At 43.4% G+C, this 22,124-nt stretch overlaps 1 protein-coding gene across 11 annotated transcripts in view; it reads right to left on the reverse strand.

Annotated features, from left to right (window-relative positions):
- The window catches only part of SEMA6D (semaphorin 6D), a 216,872-nt gene that overhangs the window by 10,838 nt on the left and 183,910 nt on the right, over positions 1–22,124 (reverse strand). For 8 of the 11 annotated variants that reach the window (XM_027732036.2, XM_039390129.1, XM_039390130.1 and 5 more), the window contains exons 3-11: positions 3,839–3,995; positions 3,353–3,464; positions 2,708–2,768; positions 2,533–2,595; positions 2,337–2,438; positions 2,026–2,116; positions 1,629–1,748; positions 1,053–1,141; positions 85–302 (exon numbers count right to left, since the gene is read on the reverse strand). In XM_027732036.2, the coding sequence (XP_027587837.1) occupies positions 85–302; positions 1,053–1,141; positions 1,629–1,748; positions 2,026–2,116; positions 2,337–2,438; positions 2,533–2,595; positions 2,708–2,768; positions 3,353–3,464; positions 3,839–3,947 (965 nt within the window). In that variant the 5' untranslated portion in view covers positions 3,948–3,995. Of the gene's footprint in view, positions 1–84; positions 303–1,052; positions 1,142–1,628; positions 1,749–2,025; positions 2,117–2,336; positions 2,439–2,532; positions 2,596–2,707; positions 2,769–3,352; positions 3,465–3,838; positions 3,996–20,320; positions 20,411–20,435; positions 20,457–20,668; positions 20,692–22,124 lie in introns of those variants that run through there. The other 3 variants (XM_027732037.2, XM_027732038.2, XM_027732035.2) reach the window with 3 other exon arrangements.

A 22,124-nucleotide genomic window follows, 5' to 3' on the forward strand; every position in this document is an offset into this window, starting at 1 on the left:
AAGAACTCAGACTACAATGGCAGCAATCTCAGTGTAAGAGAGAACCAGAGAAGTACCTTTGATGTAAAGTTGCTCATCTCTCACCTGTTAAGCTGTGTGGTGAATACACCAACAACTGTGGGCACTCCATTGATTTCTATTATGTCTGTGATAGACTGCAGAACATCAAAGTAGAAGAATGAATCCCCAGGAACTGAGCAGTTGAGTCGAGCTTTCAGAAAGGATGTCCAATGTTTCTCCAGGACCCTTTGGGATCCCCCCATGTCATTCTTGCATATGCGTGCCACACGGGAATACACAGCCTGTCAAGGACAAAAAAAGAAAGGAAAAGGGAGGAAGGCTTGAGAGATGCAAAGAAAACAGTGCTTGTTTCTAAGCTGTTAATAAAACAGCAAAGATAATTTTGTTAACAGGACGCTGTCATTTATCTGCACGGAAAAGATGAAAGCAAACGGTGTTCATCTCGTAGTGCACAGGCATCATAATGTATCACAAAGCAAATGCATCTTCACAGCTTGTCCCCACCCTTTTTCCCCTTCAAAATTGTATTGTTATTGAGATTTAAAGACTTTAATTAACCATGTGTAAAGGATTTAATAATTTATTGTAGAATATCCTTCCATGGTGAGGCATGAGTATTATACTCTGTACTGGCATGACTGAATTATTCAATATCCAGGGACATTAGAGAAACTTCTTTGAAACTCTTCTTTTGTGTTGTTTTCTTTTGTTTCTTTAATAAGCATGAAAACACCCTCAGATTTTCCATTACTTGCCACAAGAGTTAAGGCAACAGCACACTGAAAGATACCTGTAGTGAGCTCACCTAACAGCAAGGCTTAGAGACCAGAAACAGCTTTTGGGTTGAAGAATGCGCTGCTCTATTTCTCCTTTATTTCCCTCCCTGTAAATTATAATGATGGGAAAACTGTGCAACCTTTGTATTAGTCCCTACTTCATATTGTAAACTGTGCTTGTTCCTGATGCTGGTTTAGGATGATCTCTTTCTGCTGCGACTCACACCCACCCGACAGCTCCCTGATGATACCGACCTTGCCTAAAGTGTTGTGCTCTACAGCGATTTCTCGGAAGAAGAAATAAACATAGTTCCCATATTCTATGGCGTGGAGGAAGTGTGGTTCTGTAAGAAAGAGCAAGGAGAAGTTACTTCAAAGAGCTGCTCAGTCATCATATGACACTGACTGTTCTGTGCGACTTGGCGGCTCCTCCCCAGGCCCACACCAGCCAATGTGAGCTCCAGTCTTCCAGATACTTTGGGATGGCCAAATAAGGGTGCACTGGAGTTTAAATAAACTTGAAACTGGAGTTTAGGTGAACCTGAAGTCTTTAGTGTTGGCTACTAGACTGTAAAAAGGCCTCGAAGAAATTCTATTTCAGCTATGGTATTTTGTTACTGCAAATCCATTCACTGAAGTGTTTAACAAAAATTTTTCCTTTTTTTTTTTTTTTTGCATTAAACAGCTTTTTTATTGTAATGATACCACACTGAAAGCCTCATACATGCTGACATTGTAGCATATGTGTAAAGCATGCTGGCTGTGAATTACCTGACCTGTGCCACTGAAATTACATTTGCTATGTGTATAGGAAAATACTCCCCAAATTACCTTTTATCCATTTGGAATCATACTTTATTGTTCTTAAGGCAGATCCATCCCCCATGCTGCGATAAATAACAGCATCACTTGCCAGGAAATCTGCTACTGTTGCCGAATACAATTTTCCATCTAAAACGGAAGTTGAAAACATGATATTAAGAGGCCTTTAATAATCTAGAGAATTCTGATTAGCCTGTATTTTCCCCCATTTTTTTTGCTGTCACACTTCCCCAAATTGCTGTAACCTATTTATTAGCAGGTCAGCTTCTGATTCTTTGGAGGCCCTTTAAAAATTTAAGAGCAGGGGCACCATGACACCTTTAGCTTTCCTGTGCTTGCTTTAAAAGCTCTCTGGCTCCTTTGGTGTCATTAATCATTTAGACTCATTACAAGCAAAAGTTCTTACCAGCAAAGAGGGCGACATTGGTTTGTCTGGCATCAAATGGGCATCTTGCCAAACCACTAATTTCCTCCCCATCATACTCTAAGGTATTCAGCTGGAGAAGAAGAATAAATGGGTGATAGTGTCATTTCTATTTTGTGCACTGGCACAAAAGCACAACACTGTCTTTCCACAAAACTTAATTCAGTACCTTGGCTTCTGTCTGTTTTTATTTCACCTTGAAGCACTCCCCAATCACACTGGATGTATTTGCTAAAGCATAATCAGTGCAAGCAAAATCAGTAACAGATTAGTGACGTCTGCAATATTCTTACCCGATAGTATCTGCACATAGGGTTAAATGCATTTGTTCCACAGACAAACACCATCTCATCATTTCTTGGAACAAAGACTTTAATGAAGTTATGGCATTCATCCTGAAAAGAGAATAATATGTATTAATCACAGATTTCACATATATAGTAAATACTAGCATAATTTTTCTATAATGTTTATTAACCCTAAACTTACTTTATGTTTGCCTTTCATAGCACAGTTCTCTCTGTCCTGTTGCCTTGATCTCCATGTTAATTTCTGTTAAATAAGACCAGAAAAGAACATTGAAATTCCTTTCCATAGAAAATTCTTAAAAAAAATTAAACCCAAAGAAAACACCTCTCCCTTTCCAGCACCTGCATCTACTCACCTTGCTTGGAGTAACTTCTGATTTTGGAACTTCATTTAAGTTTACAGTGTAAACCTGGTCCCTGTTTGCAGAGTAAAAAGACACCAGTAAATTCATTAATTCTATGGTCCTGTATTTGATAAGCTAAACTGATTTTTAGAATATTGTGTTAGACCAGAAACTCCTATGAAATGCTTTTGGATTTTCTGAGAAGGTTGTTCATGGGAAATATGGGGTTGTTTTGATTTTTATTGGTGTGGTCCTTAAGCAGCACCTGCAGTGTGCAGCTCCTCATCTCTGCCTGCCCATTCAGTTAAAGACTAACCCAGGCTGTAAATATGCAAGTGTGTAATCCTCACTTCTGACATCCCTGACGTGTCAGTCCAAGTTTAAAGCGATCAGGAGAGGTTTTTATCAGGCAGGGCAGCAATATAAAAGAGGGAAAAGAGCATTTGATCATTGGTTTTAGCCTAACTACAGTAACTGCAGCCTTCAAATCCAATTTTCATGCACTGGCCATAGATATGGTATATTTCTCTGGGAAGTCCTTTCCCAATTCTAATTTTTATCATATTCTGCACATTTTTCTAAATGAATTTTACACATAAATGCAAAACCAGAAGAGAAAAGAATTTTAATCTAATGAACTGAGTGAAGGAAAATTACCTGCCAGTGATATAAAGTGTGTCTCGAATTTTCAGCATTAGTTGGAAGTCCAGTCTGTGCTGAGATTCATTGCCTGAAGGGCGTCCTCTAAATACTGGATATTGCCTTGAATCTGCAAGTAAAAATGGGCTACACCATCACTCAGGATTATAGAGCTAAAGAATCAATATATGGCATTGATTAGCTGTATATACTAGGTGTAGAAGGGTTTAAACTAAATTCCTTGAGTAATGTCTTGAATATAAATGAGAAAAAGATGGCTAATGTCAGCAAATGTTCTTTTTCCTGAAGTTATTGCTGTATTTCTGATTGCTTTTTTAAGAAAATGATTAAGTGTTCTATTAAAGATACAAAGCCAGTAAACACATTTCAATTTGAAAGGAATCGGATTTTTTTTTTTTCAATCTCCCAAGGAAAAAAAACCCCCAAAAAATCAACATTAAAACTTTTTCCCTGGTGTTTAGCACCACTTGCAGATTAACTTACAGTGGTAGTCAACAACGTTAATGGGGTCCTCGTCCTCAGGGAAGCTGACAGCTCGGCACCCGGACAGGCTCATTAGTGTCAGGAAGGCACAGAGCAGAGGGAGCCTCATGGTTGGGGAAGGATGAGCACTACCTTTGTGGAAACACTGTTTAACTACCTGGAAAACAGGAAGACAACAGTGAGATTTCAGCTGCACAGGACAGTAAACGTGACTTCCTACAGCAGATTTTGTCTGTATTTGAGCACTGGCAGCAGTGGACTAAACTGGAGCTTAGGAAAGGCTCCCGTAGGCACACTGATGGAAAACTGCTGCATGGCATACCCCTAACTCAAAGCTGCCCTGAAACATATTGATGTTTGCTAATTTTTAGCTGGATTTAGAGGCATTTCCAAAGAAGCTGACAACTGTCAGCCCATTTAATTCACAGGAATCAGAACATGCAGGCTGCTGACCTGGCAAGAAAAATTGTCAAACTTGGGATTAAAATTTTAATTAAACTGCAATCTCTTTCCATCCCCTCTATCACTGAATGTCATCCAATAAAAACCCATTTCCCATAAAATACCTAAATCTTATCCACAAAACGTCATGGCACACACAGTCTGTCCAAACACCCATGCTGTGTTTTAATATTAGTGCTTGTTTCCAGGCTGTGCCATCACGGTACTCAGTCTAACATGCCCATTGTCAAAGACCTTATGCCAAGGACCAGGCACTTGATGCTTTGTCTTCTGCAGTGACTTACACATGTGCACAGTAAATGCAAAATGTTGCCCTTACAGCACTGTCACATGTTTTGCAAGGGTGGCAAGAGACTTAAATGAGGGGATAATGTTGAATTGGGTTCCCAAGATGCCACTTTCCCCCTCATTCTATTTTATACTGTTGAAAGCCAGCAACTTCAGAGCCTTTCACTGGGGGGGGGGTTGTGTGTGCCCTATAGACTGTACACTACAGATTATGACAGCACCACAACTTTATACAACAAAGCTTTTAAGAGGGGAAGGGAAACATAACTTCTCCAATTAAACCACAGAGATATTTTAGTGAGCAAGAATGTAACTACTCAAGTTGCAATTTGGGTAGGATGCAAGAAAACACATCTCAAAGTGAAATGTGATCTTTAATGACCGCAAGTGGTCTGGGCAGGGGTCATATTTCTCATTAGAAACCTGGCAAATGTTGTATTATTCCCTCCTCCAACCTTTTGGAGGCATTCATTCAGCCCTGATTCACAGGTCAGAGCTCTGAGTCATCAGCTCAATGCCTTGCAGTTGCTGAAATTAGTTATTAAATGCTTTGTCTAAACAGAAAAAAAAGAAACCTTTCCATTTTAATGTTTCAAGAATTGCAGTGAGAGGAACACGTTGCCAGCACAAGGTGCCAGACCCGATCTAGCAAAGCACAAAAGTATTAATCATTTAATAATTTGAAAGGCAATTAAAAAAACCCCTTCATAACAACACTTAACCTTTCAGCAACGCTTACTGGGGACAAAAATGCTGTATTTGTTAATTGATACTACGGCTGGCTAAGGGCAGGGCTTCCTCCTTCCACAAGGCTGCTGAGCTGTCAGTTCAGGCTGGACTGTGAGCAGAGCAACCGAGAGGCTGGTAACGTTTTGGGGATGGGGGCGGGGGTGTTGTCTGGATGCCTGCCCATTACAGACTGACCTGGAAAGAAGCATTTTCCACTGTTAATGATATTTCTGTATCTCAGTCCACCAGTCCAGAACGAATGGGCTGTGCTCTTAGTCAAGATTGATGAGTGCAGTGGTTAATAAACACTAATGATTCCTGGCACTTTCCCTCTGCTCTTCCTTGTCCTGACATGGCCTCTTCAGCTGAAGCATCTTGCGTTAAATTACTAATGAGCAAACTTAAAACAAACTGGAATTAATAAAGTTAGTCAAATTAGTTCTTTCTTGTGAAAGCACCATTAGAGCAAAGTCCTGCAGCACAGTGGCTCCCAGACACAATAACAAATCATTAATGGTTACACAATCTTTCTTTTTTTTTTTTGGTTCTTTTTTTAAAGAAAAGCAGGCTCCAAATATCCAATCCACTGCTAGCCCAGTGAAAGAGAAAGGGGAGGCACAAAACTGTACGTTGAGTCAGTGCACAGTAACATCCATAAGGTGCTTAGTGAAAGTCCTCCCTGAAGCCTTGTTTTCTTGGAGAACAAATGAATACAAATTGCCAAAGAGCAAGAAGCTCTCCCAGCCATGCAGGCTGTAGTTAGCATAGAAGAAGAGGCTGTTCGTGGCCCACACACCATGACTCAAACAGACCCTGGCCCAGCTGCAAATCACACACAGCCTGCAAACTGCACAAGTTCTGCCTGTACCAAGCATGGGCAGAGATCCTTTTTTCCTCACTTTCCTTCCAATGTCCCATCTGGGAAGAATTCATTGGGGCAACAGTCACAAAACTTCCATGTAACCTGCCTTACACAGGCAGATACTGGCTTCTGGACTCGAGGAAATGGCTACAGAAAAAAGGGCAATTTGTTTTTGGGTCATGATTGTCATGGCCAACACACAGCAAACCGTCTCAAAAGCAATAAGGAAACATCCGAAATGCCACGTAAACAAGGAGAGTTTCAGTTCTCTCAATTTGATTCAAATTTCAGGGGGCATATCACACTCCCTCAAAGAATGAGAAGTTTTGTAAATGTAAATTCACAGGATGTGTCTCCCCAGAGATGGCATCCAGAGCAGAAACAAACTCACGTTCCTGTCTTCCTCAAACCCCCTGAAACATCTCAGTATACTCCAGAGATGAACTCTGAGAACACACAGGGCAGGAATAGTTATGTTCTGCAATCTCTTCTAACTGAACATCACCTGTCACAAATCTCTATCAAAGAAAATATCTACATGAAGCACAGACCTTTGTCATGACAGGAGAGAAGAGCAGACAGAGAGCTGGACTGGATCAGCAAACCAGAGGCAATCGCTTCTCACCAGCCAGGCAAGAAGTACAGATTTCTTTGTTATTTTGCTTGCAAAATTATTACAAGAACATTAACAGTAGCTCTGATTTCCAGCCACCTGTGAAAAGGAAATGCACCTGCTTCAAGAGGCTCTTGAATGCAGCTTTTATCTGGTTGGACATAGGCTTGAGATCAGACTGAACAGAGAATAAACTGGGAAGAACAGCTGTTTCCTGGATAATCAGAAAAATGGGCTCCATCTAGCCCTTGAAGCAGGGGTTTATGACAGCCAGGTGTATGCCTCTGGTAGACACAGATAGGCTGGTGTGAAAGATGTAATTCTTGCCACATTCAAACCTTTTAGCGGAGGCCACTACTGGGGACTACAAATAACAATGATGAAGTATCTGTTTGGACCAGAATAGCTGATTACAAAATGCTGGCAAAGTCTACCTTCAAGAAAATGCAGAAAACAATCATACTCTGGGTTTGATTATTTCTCCCCAGCCAGGATTCAGACCAGTCTTTGATTAATTTCTCTTATAAATTGCATTCCTAGCGTTTCTGCTAGGAAACAATCCATGGCAAGTGCAGTGTTTGGAAATTACCATATTGCTATCCTTGTTTTGCAGCTGGGGAATTGAGGCACAGACCAAGGCTGAATTTGTGACCAAGGCCAACAACCAAAAAAGCCTTTTCAAAGGTCCTGAGCTGCTCTGGGTCACATAGGGTCCTTCCTTGCAGCACAGGCACAGTGACCAGTGCCACTAAGGTGGAGAGCAAGTCACAAATCAGAGCTCTTCTGGCCGCTTGGTCTGTGCCATAACTACTTGTTGGCTGCAAATACAAAGAACTAGAGGTATAAATGTTAACTGGTGGCACAAATCCATATTGTTTAAGAGGAGAGCAACCTGCCTGAAATGGGCCTCAGGGAGATGCTGTTGGTCAAATGGAAGGCAGGCAGTTGTCCCAAGTAATAAACTGGTTCTTTGTGGCTGGTACCTTTCAATCTCAGCTACAAATCCCATCCTTCAATTCCTGATTGGGGGAATCCAGAGAAGCAGGATATAATTTCTGTTAAAATATGAGCCTGCCTTCAAACAATCACACATGAAGGGGAACAGGCTGGTGTTTCTTGCCCATTAATCTACTCCAGCCTTTGACAACGTGCTGGTGACACTCCATCAATCATCTTTCTGTGCACTGCCACGTAAAAGAGAAGGGGGGAAGGGAAAGGGCATTCAGCCAGCTCGGGAGAAGCAACATATAAAATGGCTTCAAACCAGACTGATGCAATATCTTCTACTCACTGAGAAAAAAAAAAATCTTAAAAATCTCCTTAACGCAATAAACGCTTCTCAAAATGCTAAAGCACAGACAGGAGAGCAGCGTGGCAAATCCAGGCTCAAGTTCAAGACAGGTCAGAACAAAAGATATATCCTAAAAGTTAGCTCACTTGTGGAGAGTTTGGCAAGGAATGGAGAAGAGGGTTGCAATAATAAAAGCTGAGTAAATGACTACATTGTCTTCCTTCTCCACCAGACTCAGGCTGTTAGGTGAGATCAAGGATGTCCTCTGTGCGTGAAGGTACAAGTGAACCATAACGTAGAGGGGGGACAGGCAGAATTGAATATGCTGAGCTTAGGCAATTTCTGTTGGTGTGGTTTGCCACAATCCCAAGTGACTGGACTTGGACAGATCAGGAAATCCCTGCTGTCCTCTGTTCCTTCCTGCATGCAAATGGCTCCCTCAGGGCACTAATTAGTGCAAAGGCACTAACTACTGCATTTCTCAGATGGCACCTTCTGAAATCTTGAGCATGAAACCACTCTAATAATAAGATAAAAGTTAATACGAAACAAAACATAAAAATCTTTTACTGCTGTTTGTTCAGAGATGCTCAACAAGTTTCTCAGGGCCTACAGTTGAGACTTCAGTTTCTGACACAGAGCAAAGCAGATCCTGTGCAACACTCAGCAACTTCCACTCAGCCCTTGAGACAACCCTCAGTGAGGGTCACAGGGAACCCTTAGACAGTGGCTTCAGGGCACTGAGCAGTTGGGCTCTTTAACCAGAAGACACTCGAGCAACAAAGATGTGCTGGCCAGGCTAGAGCAAGTCACAGATTTCACCTGCAACCAAATAAAAGCTACATTAGTCTCTGAATGGGAACTTCTGTTCAGCACCTCTCCCCTTTTTTTGGATACAAAGGGCAAGTCTAGAAAAGTTAAAAATCTTGTTTACTACAGCCTCAGGGATCATCTTTTGATGCACAAATCACTTACAGTCTACTAACAGCAGGTTAAAAAGCACTACCTGAAAAGGGTATGGTTCAGATTCTGGGCTTCATGAAGTTAAAACACCTGTTGGCAGTGACTCCCCTTTAGTGTGCTAAGGATCTGCATCTGAGTTTACTTGCTGATGGTAACTGCTACCAGGTGGGAGAAGTTCAACTTCTTGAGCCAGCTGCAGAGAGAACAGCTCACCATTAGGGCACTGGGGCTCTGCTCCACTTGTACCTAGTAAAGAAATGTAGGTTGTTGCTCAATTTTGGTTTGTCAACCAGGTCAATCTTTTCAGAAGATAAAACATTCAGAAGAAAATATATGAAGGTGGTACAGGCTGTCTTCAGCAGTGCCCTACACTCATAGAAATGTATGCATTGGCAATCACAGATACACGAGAATATTCACTCAGATACCTAATCCCTGCTGTGACTAGAATAAAATAACTAGAGCAGAGCCACAAAGCGGGGGAACCAGGTCAAAAAATGTTTTGGTAATCAAAACATGAAAATGAAGCCTTTCTATATCACTGGAGTCAAAATGTAAGACCAGCATGGCCCAAGGTCTAATGGCTTGAACTCCAGAGAGGGAACCAACTACTCTTTGTCCTGCCTCTATTTTTTTGGTTTCGGTCTTTTTCTTCTGTCTCTTACTGTGTGAAATGGGTATGATGAGTCATTTGCTTACAAGCCAGAAAGTATTCCACACAGAACACAACATTTGCCTTAAAAATCTGTATCAGTATTTATTATACGAGAAGCAAGGGATTAGATTCCCATTTTAGGTCATAGCTATACATAGGTTTTCCAATGATGCAATTACATTATAGTGTACTAAATCCTCCCTAAACAGGGATACAACAGCCAGCATCAATGCAAGCGTGATTTTCTTTATAATTTTTTTTAATGTCATTCCAGTATGTGTTTCTTCTAATGAAGGCTGACTTCAATAAAGTTCCTGATGCCAATGCCTGACACACAGGTTTACTGTACATTCAAATCTTGGAGATTGTCTATGATGTGATAAATCCATGTTGTGGAAATTGGTGACAGATTGTTTCAGGTAATTATCAAAGAGCACAGAAAAATATTTGTGGTTTTAATAAAAGAGACGTACTTAATTCTTGTAGTCCCTTTGAGAAACATACAGCATGATTTTGTATGAATAAATAGGTAATAAAACCTGTTTCTGTCTTATAAAGGTACACTCAAATTTAAACTTGCTGTATATAGCCCTCCTGACTTTCTATAACAACCTTAAAGTCTGCAGCTCTGAAGAAAAATTTAGGATATTTGAAGCAGATATATTAATTGAGCATGAAAGTGCAAATAACAGGTCTGTTATTTTAAGATAATACTTGACTTCTTTTAAGGATTCTGCATTAACACCTCTTGATCTATGCCTAAGTAAAAAAAGATAGTTTAATATTAAAGTGATGAAACCCTACCACTGAGTATCACAGCTTTCATCTTAATTGGCTTATGGTACTGCCAGCTACACTTCAGTTGTTTGCAGGCTTTGAACGTTGCAGAAAGCATACCCCTCTTACTCCAGAATGAGCTGACAGAATGCTTGCAAAATGGATAGGGTGACTTTTAATGATGCAAGTGTTTAGTGGTTGATTAGATGCACTTTGAGGGCTAAATTCTCCTGTGATCAAAAATTTACTTGAACACAAGGTAGTTTCAGCAGGAAAGGAAATAAAATGCTCAACAAACTGTAAGTGATTGCTTCAATTATGTTCATTTTAAGTTAATTTTTGAGAGTGAATGTTAACTACCTTCCCTTACCAGGGTGACACAGAAGTGCTTCAGCTGAAACCAACCTTTGATTTCGGCTCACATCTATGGTCAAATCTGTTCTGTTTTGCAAAGCTCCTGTAGGACATCCTTCCCTTGAAATTTTGCCAAGGTTGAGCTATTGGTGATGGAGTGCAAGGTACTTTAACTTAAGCAGTGCTCTGGATTCACCATTTCAGCAGACCTGCATTTCATTAATTCAAACTGCTCATGCCCAACTGGGACTGCCCTAGGATATACTAAATTTATTCATGAAAGCATCCAAGGACTGGTGCAGCAAATGTCAGTGCAGTGATGTTCAAGGTTTGTTCTATACTCTTGGCACTGATCTTCCATTAATTCCTGGCCATGGGCAGCACTGGTAGCATGAGTTCCTACCCCTGCCCTGACCCCAAACCGAGGAAAGCAAAGCCCCCCTGCTGGGGAGAGAAGCTGTGGCTCATCGGGGTGAAGTCCTGAGTGCCTCCAGCTCCCAGCTGGGTCAGAGGTGTCTGGTGCTTTTGATTAGCGTGTTTCAGACCGAAATACTTTTATCCTGAAAACTAGCAAGAACTCTTAAGCCATGATGGCAAAGATCTAATTACTTACAGTACTACATACAGGCTTAGATGCAGGTTTGGGAACAACCCAAACTGCCCCCCTTGGCCTCAAACAAAAGCCTAAAAACTTAGACCAAAGTATTACTTTTCCTCCCTCAAGGAGGGTTGGCCACAAGTGTGAGTGAGCGCTGGAAGTGAAGGAAGTAAGTATTCTTCCTGCAAGCCTACAGAACATGATTTACATAGGAAAACTGCCACTCATTTCAGCATGATTAGGCATCATCTGATAAGGCAACTCTGAGACAGGTATAAACCAGTATTCGCAGGTGAGGACATAATGAAGGTCTCAGGCACAACTTGCACAAGTCCAGCTGACGCCACAGCCAGGGCGAGTTGCTGGCAGCGCCTCGGGCCTGCTGTCTGAGAGCCCTGCTGTCTCTCCAGCCTGCACCTTGAGCAGTGCTCCAGCCCTGATCCCCGAGATAAGTGCTGCCCATTTTAGTCCTGGCTGGAGCCCAGGAGGTCAGGGTTGGCCTACAGGATGAAGTGAACGGGATGTTTTGAAATGGAAGGGAGGTTTGGGGGAAAGAATACATCCCAACAAGCAGGACAGGCAAAATAAAAAGGGATTTGCACTGTGGAGAGGGCACATCTGCTGTTCAACAGGCTGTGCCTCAGACAATGTTTCTGTCAATCTCACTCCAGAAAGCATCACTTCTTTCCACCCACTGCTCTCCCCTGCTATAAACATCCCTCCAGCATTGCATCACTGTGCCTTGCTGGAGCATGGGGACTGCTGGCCTGAGTTGCTACTGCCAGGGAAAAGGCTGCCACTGCTCCCCCTTCAGAGAGAAAGTAAATGGCTCCTGGAAAATGCAAGGGGAGAGACAGAAGACTATCAACTGGCAAGAAACACATCAGAGCATCTTAAGCACTGTGCTGGTACTATCAGTATGCCATTCTCAGGGCTGGAATGGCCAGCCAGCCTTGCCTGTAGGAATACTGCCTATAGAGAGTGGGGAACGATGCGTTTTTAACTGGTCTTGGTTTTTCTGCACAGACAAATCTGGTAGCTGGCCACCCAGTTACCTATTTGGATATGCAAAGCATGTGCTCCGCCACTTTCCTGGGCACAGTCAATTACATGTACAAAATACAGGCATGAAAACCTGGAGGAAGCTTGAGCTCAAAGTTAACGATTACTATTCTCCTGTTAAGCATTAAAGATTAACCACACCAGTGAAAGGATGTGTTATGAAATGTCTTTCCCAGGCTGGAAAGTAATAGAGTTGGCTTTTTTGTTTAGTTAGGTTTTCTTTTTTTTTTTCTTTTTGTTTTTGGGTTTGTTGCCTTTTTTTTTTCATCTCAAAGTCTACTCGGGATTTCAAGTAATTGTTTAAACTTCTGTTTTTATTTACCATAATACCAAACTGTTGTCACTTGCCACGTGACTGCTCATACTTTCATTTGAGATGTCGTGCAGAAACACATGGAAATCTGGTGAAGGCAAACCAATTTTAGAACATGTTCCGAGCAATTGTTTTGCAGCACTGCCCTACAGTATGAAGTCTCTTACATTTCTTAAATTGCCTAATCAAATGCAGACTCTGTTCCAGTCACGCTAAATTTTCACATAATGGCAGAAAAATACTTCTTTCTAGCCTAGCACTGAACAGTTGGATCACATTATCACATTTGCTGCTTTTGTAGTCTCCAAGTGTGTATTTGTAAATGTATGTATATACATATTCAGAGGGGAGAGGGGGGGAACATCAGTGCTCATGCTGTGAGACCCTGGGGACAGTCAGAGGGACAAGACCCATGTCTTGAGAGGTGCCTGTGCTGAGGGTCTTCTGGGATGACCTGGCTTACCAGTAGTGGTGAAAAATTTATTTTTATTTATTCTAAACAAAAATTTATTTGTTTAGAAATCAGAAGTATTAGTGCAGGATTTGATCCAGCTGATTTCCTTGCCCTGAAGTTACTAAACTGATACAAACTCAGTAAGGTAAATTATACCCATTTGTTGCCAGTTTGGGGTCGGAGGCAGGATTGGTGCAATGTGCAGCCATGGCTATCCTGCTCTGGGTCCCAAACTTGGGCACATCCCTGTGCTGCTTCACATCAGTTTGGGGAACTCTGCATCCTAAACCCACCCACTTTCTACAGACCAAACACAACCTGCAGAGCCCACCCTCAGCAGTCATTTGGAACTGGATGCAGCTGTGCTCGGCACCAGCTCTCCCTCCTCTTTCTCTCTTTTACTTGGGCTTCATCACCTCATGGTAACATTCACACTGCAAAACAGGGAAATATATGCATCTCAATACTTTGGCATTTTGACTAGTACACCACAGAGAAGTCACAGATCAGAACTTTAAAATTAAAAATAAAAAAGATATTCAAATCAGTAACATATGGACTGAAAGTGCTTGAATCAAGGTCAGAACGAAATCTGTAGCAAATCAGGGAAGGGTTTTAAAGCCTTATATTACAGCCTGTCCCCTTCTCTCTTCCACACAGACCTCCCCAGATGCCCAAAACAATTACAATGTTTCCTTAAATCCTTGTGTTGTCACCAGTAATATTGGCCCAATATCAACAGACTCACTCCCACACTATTTAAATCTGCAGGTCTATTTTTCTTACACATCTGCACCAAATACATTTAAGTTTGTGCTGGCATAGTTTGCCCCCAAGGACCACAACCACAAGCAGTGTTTGTTACGTTTTTGGTGAGGATGAAAACCTGATGCTTTAGAGGGAGGAAAAGCCATAATCCACTCTCACAGTAAAACCTGTACAATGGTACACAAGAAAAAAAAAAATCTATCTGTACCCTTGCAGGAAATCAGATTAATCCCCAAAGCATGAGATTTGATTATTTTTGTCTGAGGTTATCATCAAGGAAAAAAACCTACATAATGCTAAAAATATCCACAACATTTACTTTATGAAGAAAAAATATGACTTACTGAGCAAAAACAAATTACTGGCTTTTTGGTGTTAATCTTTGATAAACACGTGCTGGGTTAAAGAAACTGTCACAGAGAGAAGTTTGCAAATTGAAATAAACCATTCAACTCTTCAAGATTATTTCCCCTCCACCCCCCCTCATTACTCCTTTCATGAGACACCTGGGGACATTGTTCACACAGTGTTGACAGCTTTCACACTACTGCTTTTCCTCTGTTACCCTTCTCCTCAGCACTCGTCCCTAGGTGGCAATACACAAAAGAGGTATATTTGCCAGGGGTGCCAAAGCTGGCTCTGGGACAACTGTTGAAGAGCCAGAGGGTCCTCTCCTGCCTTCCAGCTTGGTTGGTTCCAGTTGCTTCCACAGGGCACTGAGCCTCCCTGACCTGCCAGGCAGTGCTCCAGTATTTCACACCAGAGTGCTGCTTAGGGAACACACAGACTGCTTACAGCCCTTTCTTGTACCACCATCAGGTACAGTCACGCTCCCTAACACTAGGCTACATTCAAACACTATCTAAAATTTTAATACTATAGCCTTAACTGTACACTGAGGTTTTTGTAATATACATTTTTCTTCCCTGTAGTCTCCCAAACTGGGATGGTTACACAGCCCGACAGAACATGTAGGTGTTCACACAACATGGGAAGGGGGTACCTAAATGGAGGCACAATATAAGCAGGGGCTTGAAATACAAGCGTGAAAGTTTTCTTTTGACCCCAAAGTGCATCTGTCATGACAGACACACACAGAAATAGCAGCAACACCTCCTGTTGGAGCTGCAGTCCCTGCCCACCACCAGCACCCATTCTCGGCCTGGGAAGCCAGGCAGCAGCACTTGAGGGAAATACCTTTTGTTTCACGCCACAATAAAGCTCTGAGGAAGGTCCAACCCAACAGAGGTGTGAACTGCTACTTTACTGTTGCTTGAGAAAGCAGAGTCCTAGCTGCCATGACCATTTGGTAAAAGAAAGATGAACTATGTAGCTCACATTAAGAAAAGCCTATTATTACAGTAGCTGAGCTGAGTGACCAGCTGATCAGCTCTCATCTCTTCTGAGGTTTCACTCCCACCTCTGACGGGCTGTGATGATGGTCCCCACTGCTCACTCGTTACCTTTCCAGACAAGCACCTCTGTGTTTGCCTCCCTGCTGTCCTTCACACACTTGAAGAGCCCCCCAGCATGCATCTGCCAATTAACTTTTCATTCTCATCCCAAGCTCTCTTCAAAGCTCCCCTTTGCCTCTGATGCCTCCAATCCTGTGTGCCCCCTCTTCCCAACACACACAGCTCAGCTATGCTTAGGCGGCTTGTGCGCTGGCACAGCTGCTGATTATGCAGTCCAACACGGCTCTCCAGCTTCCACAGGCCACTGCCTGGCTGTACCTATTTGCCATCTCTTCTCTTAAACCATCCACTGTGAGAACAGGATCCATCCTTTTTAGTCTGTGTTTATCCAGTACCTATCCAATTAGAAACCTGGGCTGCAACTTGCCTCTTAGATGAATGGTTAAAAAAAAAAAAAAAGGAAAGTAACGGCAACAACAAACCTTTTTGCAAGAAGAGTATCTGTGTGCAAATACGACCTCTGTTATGTTACCAAGGTCAGGCAGACCAAGGCCAATCTGCTGTGTGAGAATATAAATCAAAGCTGTCCAGGGACTGATTTCATTTACAAGGTTTGTAACCATTTTGGACAGAACAAATGTCACTTGCTTGCCTGAGCTCCTTGCTCCTCCTCTTCCACCACCACTTCTTTGCTCCTCCACTCCCATCTAGCCCCTCCCTTCCTGGTAATACCTCTTGACCTCCTTTGCTCTTGAAATCAAAAGTTCTTTTCCAGCAAGAAAGCAGTGGCTCACACATGATAGACAGCCATACTAGGCCAATTTATTTAAATTATGCAAAAATCTCAACAAGTAAAATTAGCAGAGAGCCACAAGTACATTCACCTGCTGGTTACCTGCCATTCATAGCACACATCAGAATTAAAACAACAAATCCTGTAACGACTTCTTTCCTATTGCATTCATAGATCCGCAAAACAAACCAAGGAAAGCATCTGTAGCAAGTATTAGAGTCTGGGCACAGATCCTGCGAAATCACATGGTTTCCGTTGTGGAACTAAAAAGGCTTCTACAAGAATGTGTGAAATACACAGCCGAAATTCTCCATTTCTTTTTGTGCTCCTTGGCAGTTTGTGTGGCCAAGTTAAAGCGGCAAGTTCTGTTTCTTTAGCTGGAGGCTCTCAAAGCACACCCCGACCCGCACACTGACAGCGCACAGGACTCAGCCAGCAAGCTCCCTCTCGAGTACGGACAGAGTTAATGTAATCCCACTCCAGACAACAGGTTGCTGTCTCCAAACTGGAGCCTCGAAAAGAAGGAGTCCAGCAGTTGCCTCGCTCCTCACAGCCATTTTGCAGCCCTTCCTCCTGCAGGTGTGCACACCGAGCCGCAGCGGGGCTGGGCAGGGGTGCCAGAATGAAAGAAACTTCACGTTCTGGATGTTAACTTTAGTTACCATAGCCAGACAATGCTGCCACTGGCGTGGAAGAAAAAATTGCTGTAGCCAGCTGTGCTGTTCACAGTCGGATGGTTTCTGTGTAGCTCCAAATGGTTATGGAGCCAGTAGCCTGTTGTGGCCAAGGACAGGATGATGGATGGTCTACACACACTGTCCAAGCAGGGAGAATGGCAGAAGTTCACTTCAGGGTTGTTAAAATGCTAATCTGGGTTAGTTAACAAAAGCTGAGTGGAACAGAAAAGTTAGGGAAATAAACACTACTCATATGTTATATGTGTGCACTACAGATTTGATCTCTGTGGTTAACACAAACATTTGACTTTGGAAGTGGGACAATTCAACAGTCTTCCCGTCTGAATAAACTGAATCAACTGTAATATTAGCTGTACTGTAATTACTGTCAAGCCACAACGAGGGAAAGTGGGCTATGGCACACAACACACAGAGCTCCAGGAAACACCATTGAAAGGGCAGTAACACGATTTTCACTGCACACCTCTTCCATGTGACATGGGAACAAATCAGAACCCGCTTTCTTTTGAACTCAAGGCTGGCAGCTATTCACAGAACAAGCAACAACTTAATAAGATGACTTAGACAGATTTTAGCAGTAACTGCTGTAGCTTATCAGATGCGTAAGAAAAGAGATCATCTGTTCGAGCAGCAGTTTTGACGAAAGCGACATTTGAACTGTTTTAATTACATACAGAGTTGCTAAGACTGAAAATAACTTGTACTACCCAATGCAAGTAAGATGCCTTATTCTATTTTTTCTTAATTACTTGTGGAGCAAATTATTACTTTATCAAGTGGAAAGGTATCTGATTTTATCAATCTGGAATTAGAGGTATGTTTAACGATGAGTATGTAATCAACCACCATCTCCTCTGTTCAGCAAGCAAAGTAAACACATAGTCTATGCCTCGAAAAATATCAGATCACATAAGTAAGCTCAACATAAGCTTATATAGGCACAGAAGCTGTTGATATAGCTATTTTCTTTGTCTTACAAAGACTAGAACTGAAACAGTCTCAGTCATATCACTTGTAAAACACTTGATGAAAACTGACTGTATTCACACATGATCTCCACTAGACTTCAGATTTCAAATTTCTTTCTTCTTTTTTTTTTCAGAAGGAAGAACAACCATAGCATTTCAACATTTCCATACAGGTTCTATCCATCCAATTGGGCTTCACCTGACTTCAGAGGATACTGAATCCTCTGTTAAGTGCACTAATGTTTTAAAAAGAATTCAAACCCCCTAAAACTCCAGAGCTGAAATCTGCATGTGATCAACTGTAGTAAGACCTGAAGATACATTGCTACAAATGCCTGATATACACTTTGAAGTGAGCTTCTATGATGGACTTTTGTTTTCCTTCCCACACCTCTCATGACAGGACTGATCGGATCAAAGGCCAATTTAGTCAGAGTGGATTGCATATACAATTAAGCATTCTATCTAAAAGTGTGCTCTTCATAAATACACAGCAAAGTTATGGTGGCTCTAAGGGCTATAGTATCTGCTGCAATAGTCAGCTCAGCTCAGCCGTTCCCAGAAACGTTCAGATGGTCCAGCTCAAAGGGCACGAGAGGCTGGGGGAAAAAACCCGCAGCCATACAGCTGGTTTGTAGAGCTTTGACAGGGCCATCACTGTATTCCTGGCACACACTCCTGCATCACACAAAGCACATTTAGAAAATGATGTTATCTTTGTTGCATCTCGACCATAAAGGAGAACAGGTAGTGAAAGACTGCAGGATACGGGGGAGGAATGTTCACTGTAACTAAAGGTGCAGATGAAAGTGAGAAGCTGGTTAAATAAACCAATTTAGAGCCTCTGGGTTATACTTTTTTGGCTGTCTTTTTGGAAACAAATCTGAGCTACATAATTCAGAATGCTAATAAATTCTTACTACAAACTTTTCCTTTCTGATTTAAGAAAGCCTGAGTTTTATATTAGTTTAAACAAAAGGTGTTCAAGTTCATGATTATACAGAAAAGAAATCAGGGCACTAAGCTGGCAATTTGTATTTATCTAAGCCAGAGTAAATGTTTATACAATATCTGCCAACATAACAAAATATGCCTGTCACTTACTACATTAAACATGATTACGTACAGCTTAATTTACTGAAAGGAACTGAAGTAGACTTTGGAGGTGCATAGAATTTTATAGTGTGAATAAAGCAGGAAAAACATCTATTCTCTTTTGCCACAAAAGTAATTGCAAAGCTTTACAATGAGCTTCCTGTTGGACTTGGGAAAAGGAGAGAACCTCAGAAAATTCTCTGTGAAAGTATTTGTATGTGAGAGCAACAGACCAGCAGTAAAAGCCTCTAAGACAGTAGGAAGCTGTTCCTTCACATAATATTTAGGGAATTAAAACACATTAATAAGACCAAAAACTTGGAGCACAAAGGTATCCCAATAAAGATGCATGTTTTTTTCTCCAAGGGAAATAACCGGGAGAAAAAATGCCACTCATTTACAGAGCACTGAACAGTATTCTGGAGGAAGTTTGCTGTAATTCCTGCACATTATGTGTGAAGCTTGTGTGTGTACATGGATAAGCTACAATACCATCTGTACAGCAAGTGCCACATATGTGAGCATTATGAACCATCATTGCTGTTGCTATGCTCAAAAGTAAATGTATTCTAAGCCACACACACATATAAATACAAATGACTTTACACACTAAGGGCTGAATTTTGCTCGAATTACTCACAGGCTAATGCCTGTGATACAGACATAATCTTGACCAGAAGTAAGAAACAACTCAGAGGTTGGCAGAAAACCACTAATTTAAGACTAGCTATATTCATGCTAACAAGTGGGATATCCACCGGAACTACAATGTTTTCAACACATCAACCTAAAGCACTTAATCGCATTTTTCAACTCACAAGATAAAACACAACGACAATCACAAAAAACCCCGCACCACCATCCCCCAGCCCTTTAAAACACAACCCGGATAGCCACCTAGATATATTTGTGCGACCTTTCATTTCCATTCATCCTTATAAATAATAAAGAAGGCTTTAAACCCTTCCTAATTACTCCCTGAAAGCAGCTGTATCGGTTTCTGCAGCGCTGAAACGCCTCCACCCCCCCGAAAAAAAAAAAAAAGAAAGTTTCCCCGCTCCGCACCTGAGCATTGTTTTCGGCAGGAGGGCGGCGCGGAGCTGCCCCCGCCGCGGCGCGGGGATAATTCACAACTGACTCCAGTATTTGTTTCCATCCATAATTGATGGGGAGCTGGAAACACAGCTCCCTCTGCCTCCCAGCGCCCGGCTGCTGCCGGGGAGCCCGTAAATCACGCCTCGCCGGGCGCCCGCCCCGCCGGCAGCGCCGAGCCCCGCGGCCGGGCGGGCTCAGCCCCCGACGCGGCGCCACAGCCCCGACTCACCCCAAAGCGCCCCGGGGCGACTTCGCTGGGGACGAGCCCCACAGCTCCGCTCCGGCCGCCCCGTCCCCGGCCAGCGCCGGCTCCCTCCCGCTCCGCTCGGCAGCGCTCCCCGTACCTGCTGCTGCCCGCGGCCGCCGCCCGCCGGCGGGGCCGCCCGCTCCGCTCCGCCCGCCGGCCCCCGCCGGGCGCCCCATCCCGGCGCTGCGCTGGGAGCCGGGGCGGCGCGGGGGAGGCGCGCCCGGCAGAGCCCACCCACCCCTTCCCTCCTTCCCTCCCTCCACCTCCCGCTAAGGGGTTTATTCTCGCCCGTCCTCCGCGCCGCCACCGCGGACAACTTTTGGGTCTCACCGCAGCGGGAGCGCGGCCCGCGGCCGGCGGGGCTCGGCGGCGAGTCGCGCCATGGCGGGGCGGGGGCGGACCGGGACCAGCCCCGGCACCGCCCCGGCTGCGGCCCCCCCGCCTCCGCCTCCGCCTCCCCCGCCGCGGGCAGCGGCGGGCGCCGCCCCGATCCCGCACCGAGCGGCCCCGGCCCGGTGCGCCGAGCTCCGGCAAAACTTCGCCCGTAGTTTTACCCCTCCCAAAACACCTCTCGGCAAACCTGCCCACCCTCTGCCGCCCCCGCGGCCGCGGAGGTAAACAGCTGGGGCGAAGCCATGGGGAGGCGTTTTCTTCATCGCCGACGCCACCTTCGCTTCTTAAGACAAATTTTCGCTTCTACGTGGAAAGAAAAAAGTCGTTGCGAGCGATGCAATTTTGCAGGCTAATGATTTTGCAGACGAGTACTTCGCGTGTGGTGCTGGGGGGGGGGGGATGTCCTTGAAATGACATCTTTTTAAATGCCTGTCCAAAATCCCCTCAGATATTCCAGAAACAAAAGGTTTAATCCCAGAAATGAGGTCCAGGAAATAGCTGTCACTAATTCATTTCTTCTTCACATGAAAGATAAATTAATTAAGGCTTAAAGTGCCATGGAATATTTTGGATGCCCCTGCAAGGAGTAATAAATGATTACTCGCCAAGCCGTATCATCTGTGTTTGTTTTATGGGAAATAAGTAAAATACTGAGTAAAAATAATTTAGAGATTTTGCTGTGGAATATCTTCTTCGTTCACATGCAGTTCCCAAATTTCTGCCCCTTAGCTGTGCACTGCCTCCATGGCAAATCCTTGGGCCGGTTGCTCCCCACAGCTCTCCTGCCCCTCTGGAAGACAAACACTTGATACTCCCAAGCAGTATTTTGGGCTGATCTGGCAGGTTTTTGTGCACACACACCACTCGCAGTGGGAGCGTTTCTTCTTGAGAACTGATTCATCTAAGCAAGGGCGCCAGGATTTGGCCCATAGTAAATTCTCTTTAGAGATTGTGCCAACAAAATCTCCCAGCCATGGGAATAGGACGTTTTTGGCAACTCAGCCCCTTGGCTGTCTCACTCTGATGTTTCCTAGTGGTGACAGGCTAAAGGCGAGATCATTATGGGCTTCCTCGAAGGGAACAGAGCACGGCGATGTGGCACCCCAGGAGCTGCTGCCTGGTTAAAGGTGTAAGGACATTATTTCCCCTTTCTCATGAACAGCCCTAATCTGAAAAGCATCAAAATTTGCACAGTGCACAAAAATGCTGTGATAGAGACTACTCGCTTGGTTAGGAATCAAATTGCAACCTGAGGAAAAAAAAAAGCTGAAAGTGCTTCAAACAGAAGGATCGGTTTCACAGAATAGCTCTGTGGCCTTTGCACTGGAAGTCAAACCCTTGGAGCAAACCCACTGTTGTGAGGATTTATCAGGGGTACAGAGGGGTACCTTGG

This window comes from Pipra filicauda, unplaced genomic scaffold (genome assembly GCF_003945595.2).
Source record: "Pipra filicauda isolate LSUMZ 115617 unplaced genomic scaffold, ASM394559v2 scaffold7_size6619720_pilon, whole genome shotgun sequence".
Taxonomy (NCBI): domain Eukaryota; kingdom Metazoa; phylum Chordata; class Aves; order Passeriformes; family Pipridae; genus Pipra; species Pipra filicauda.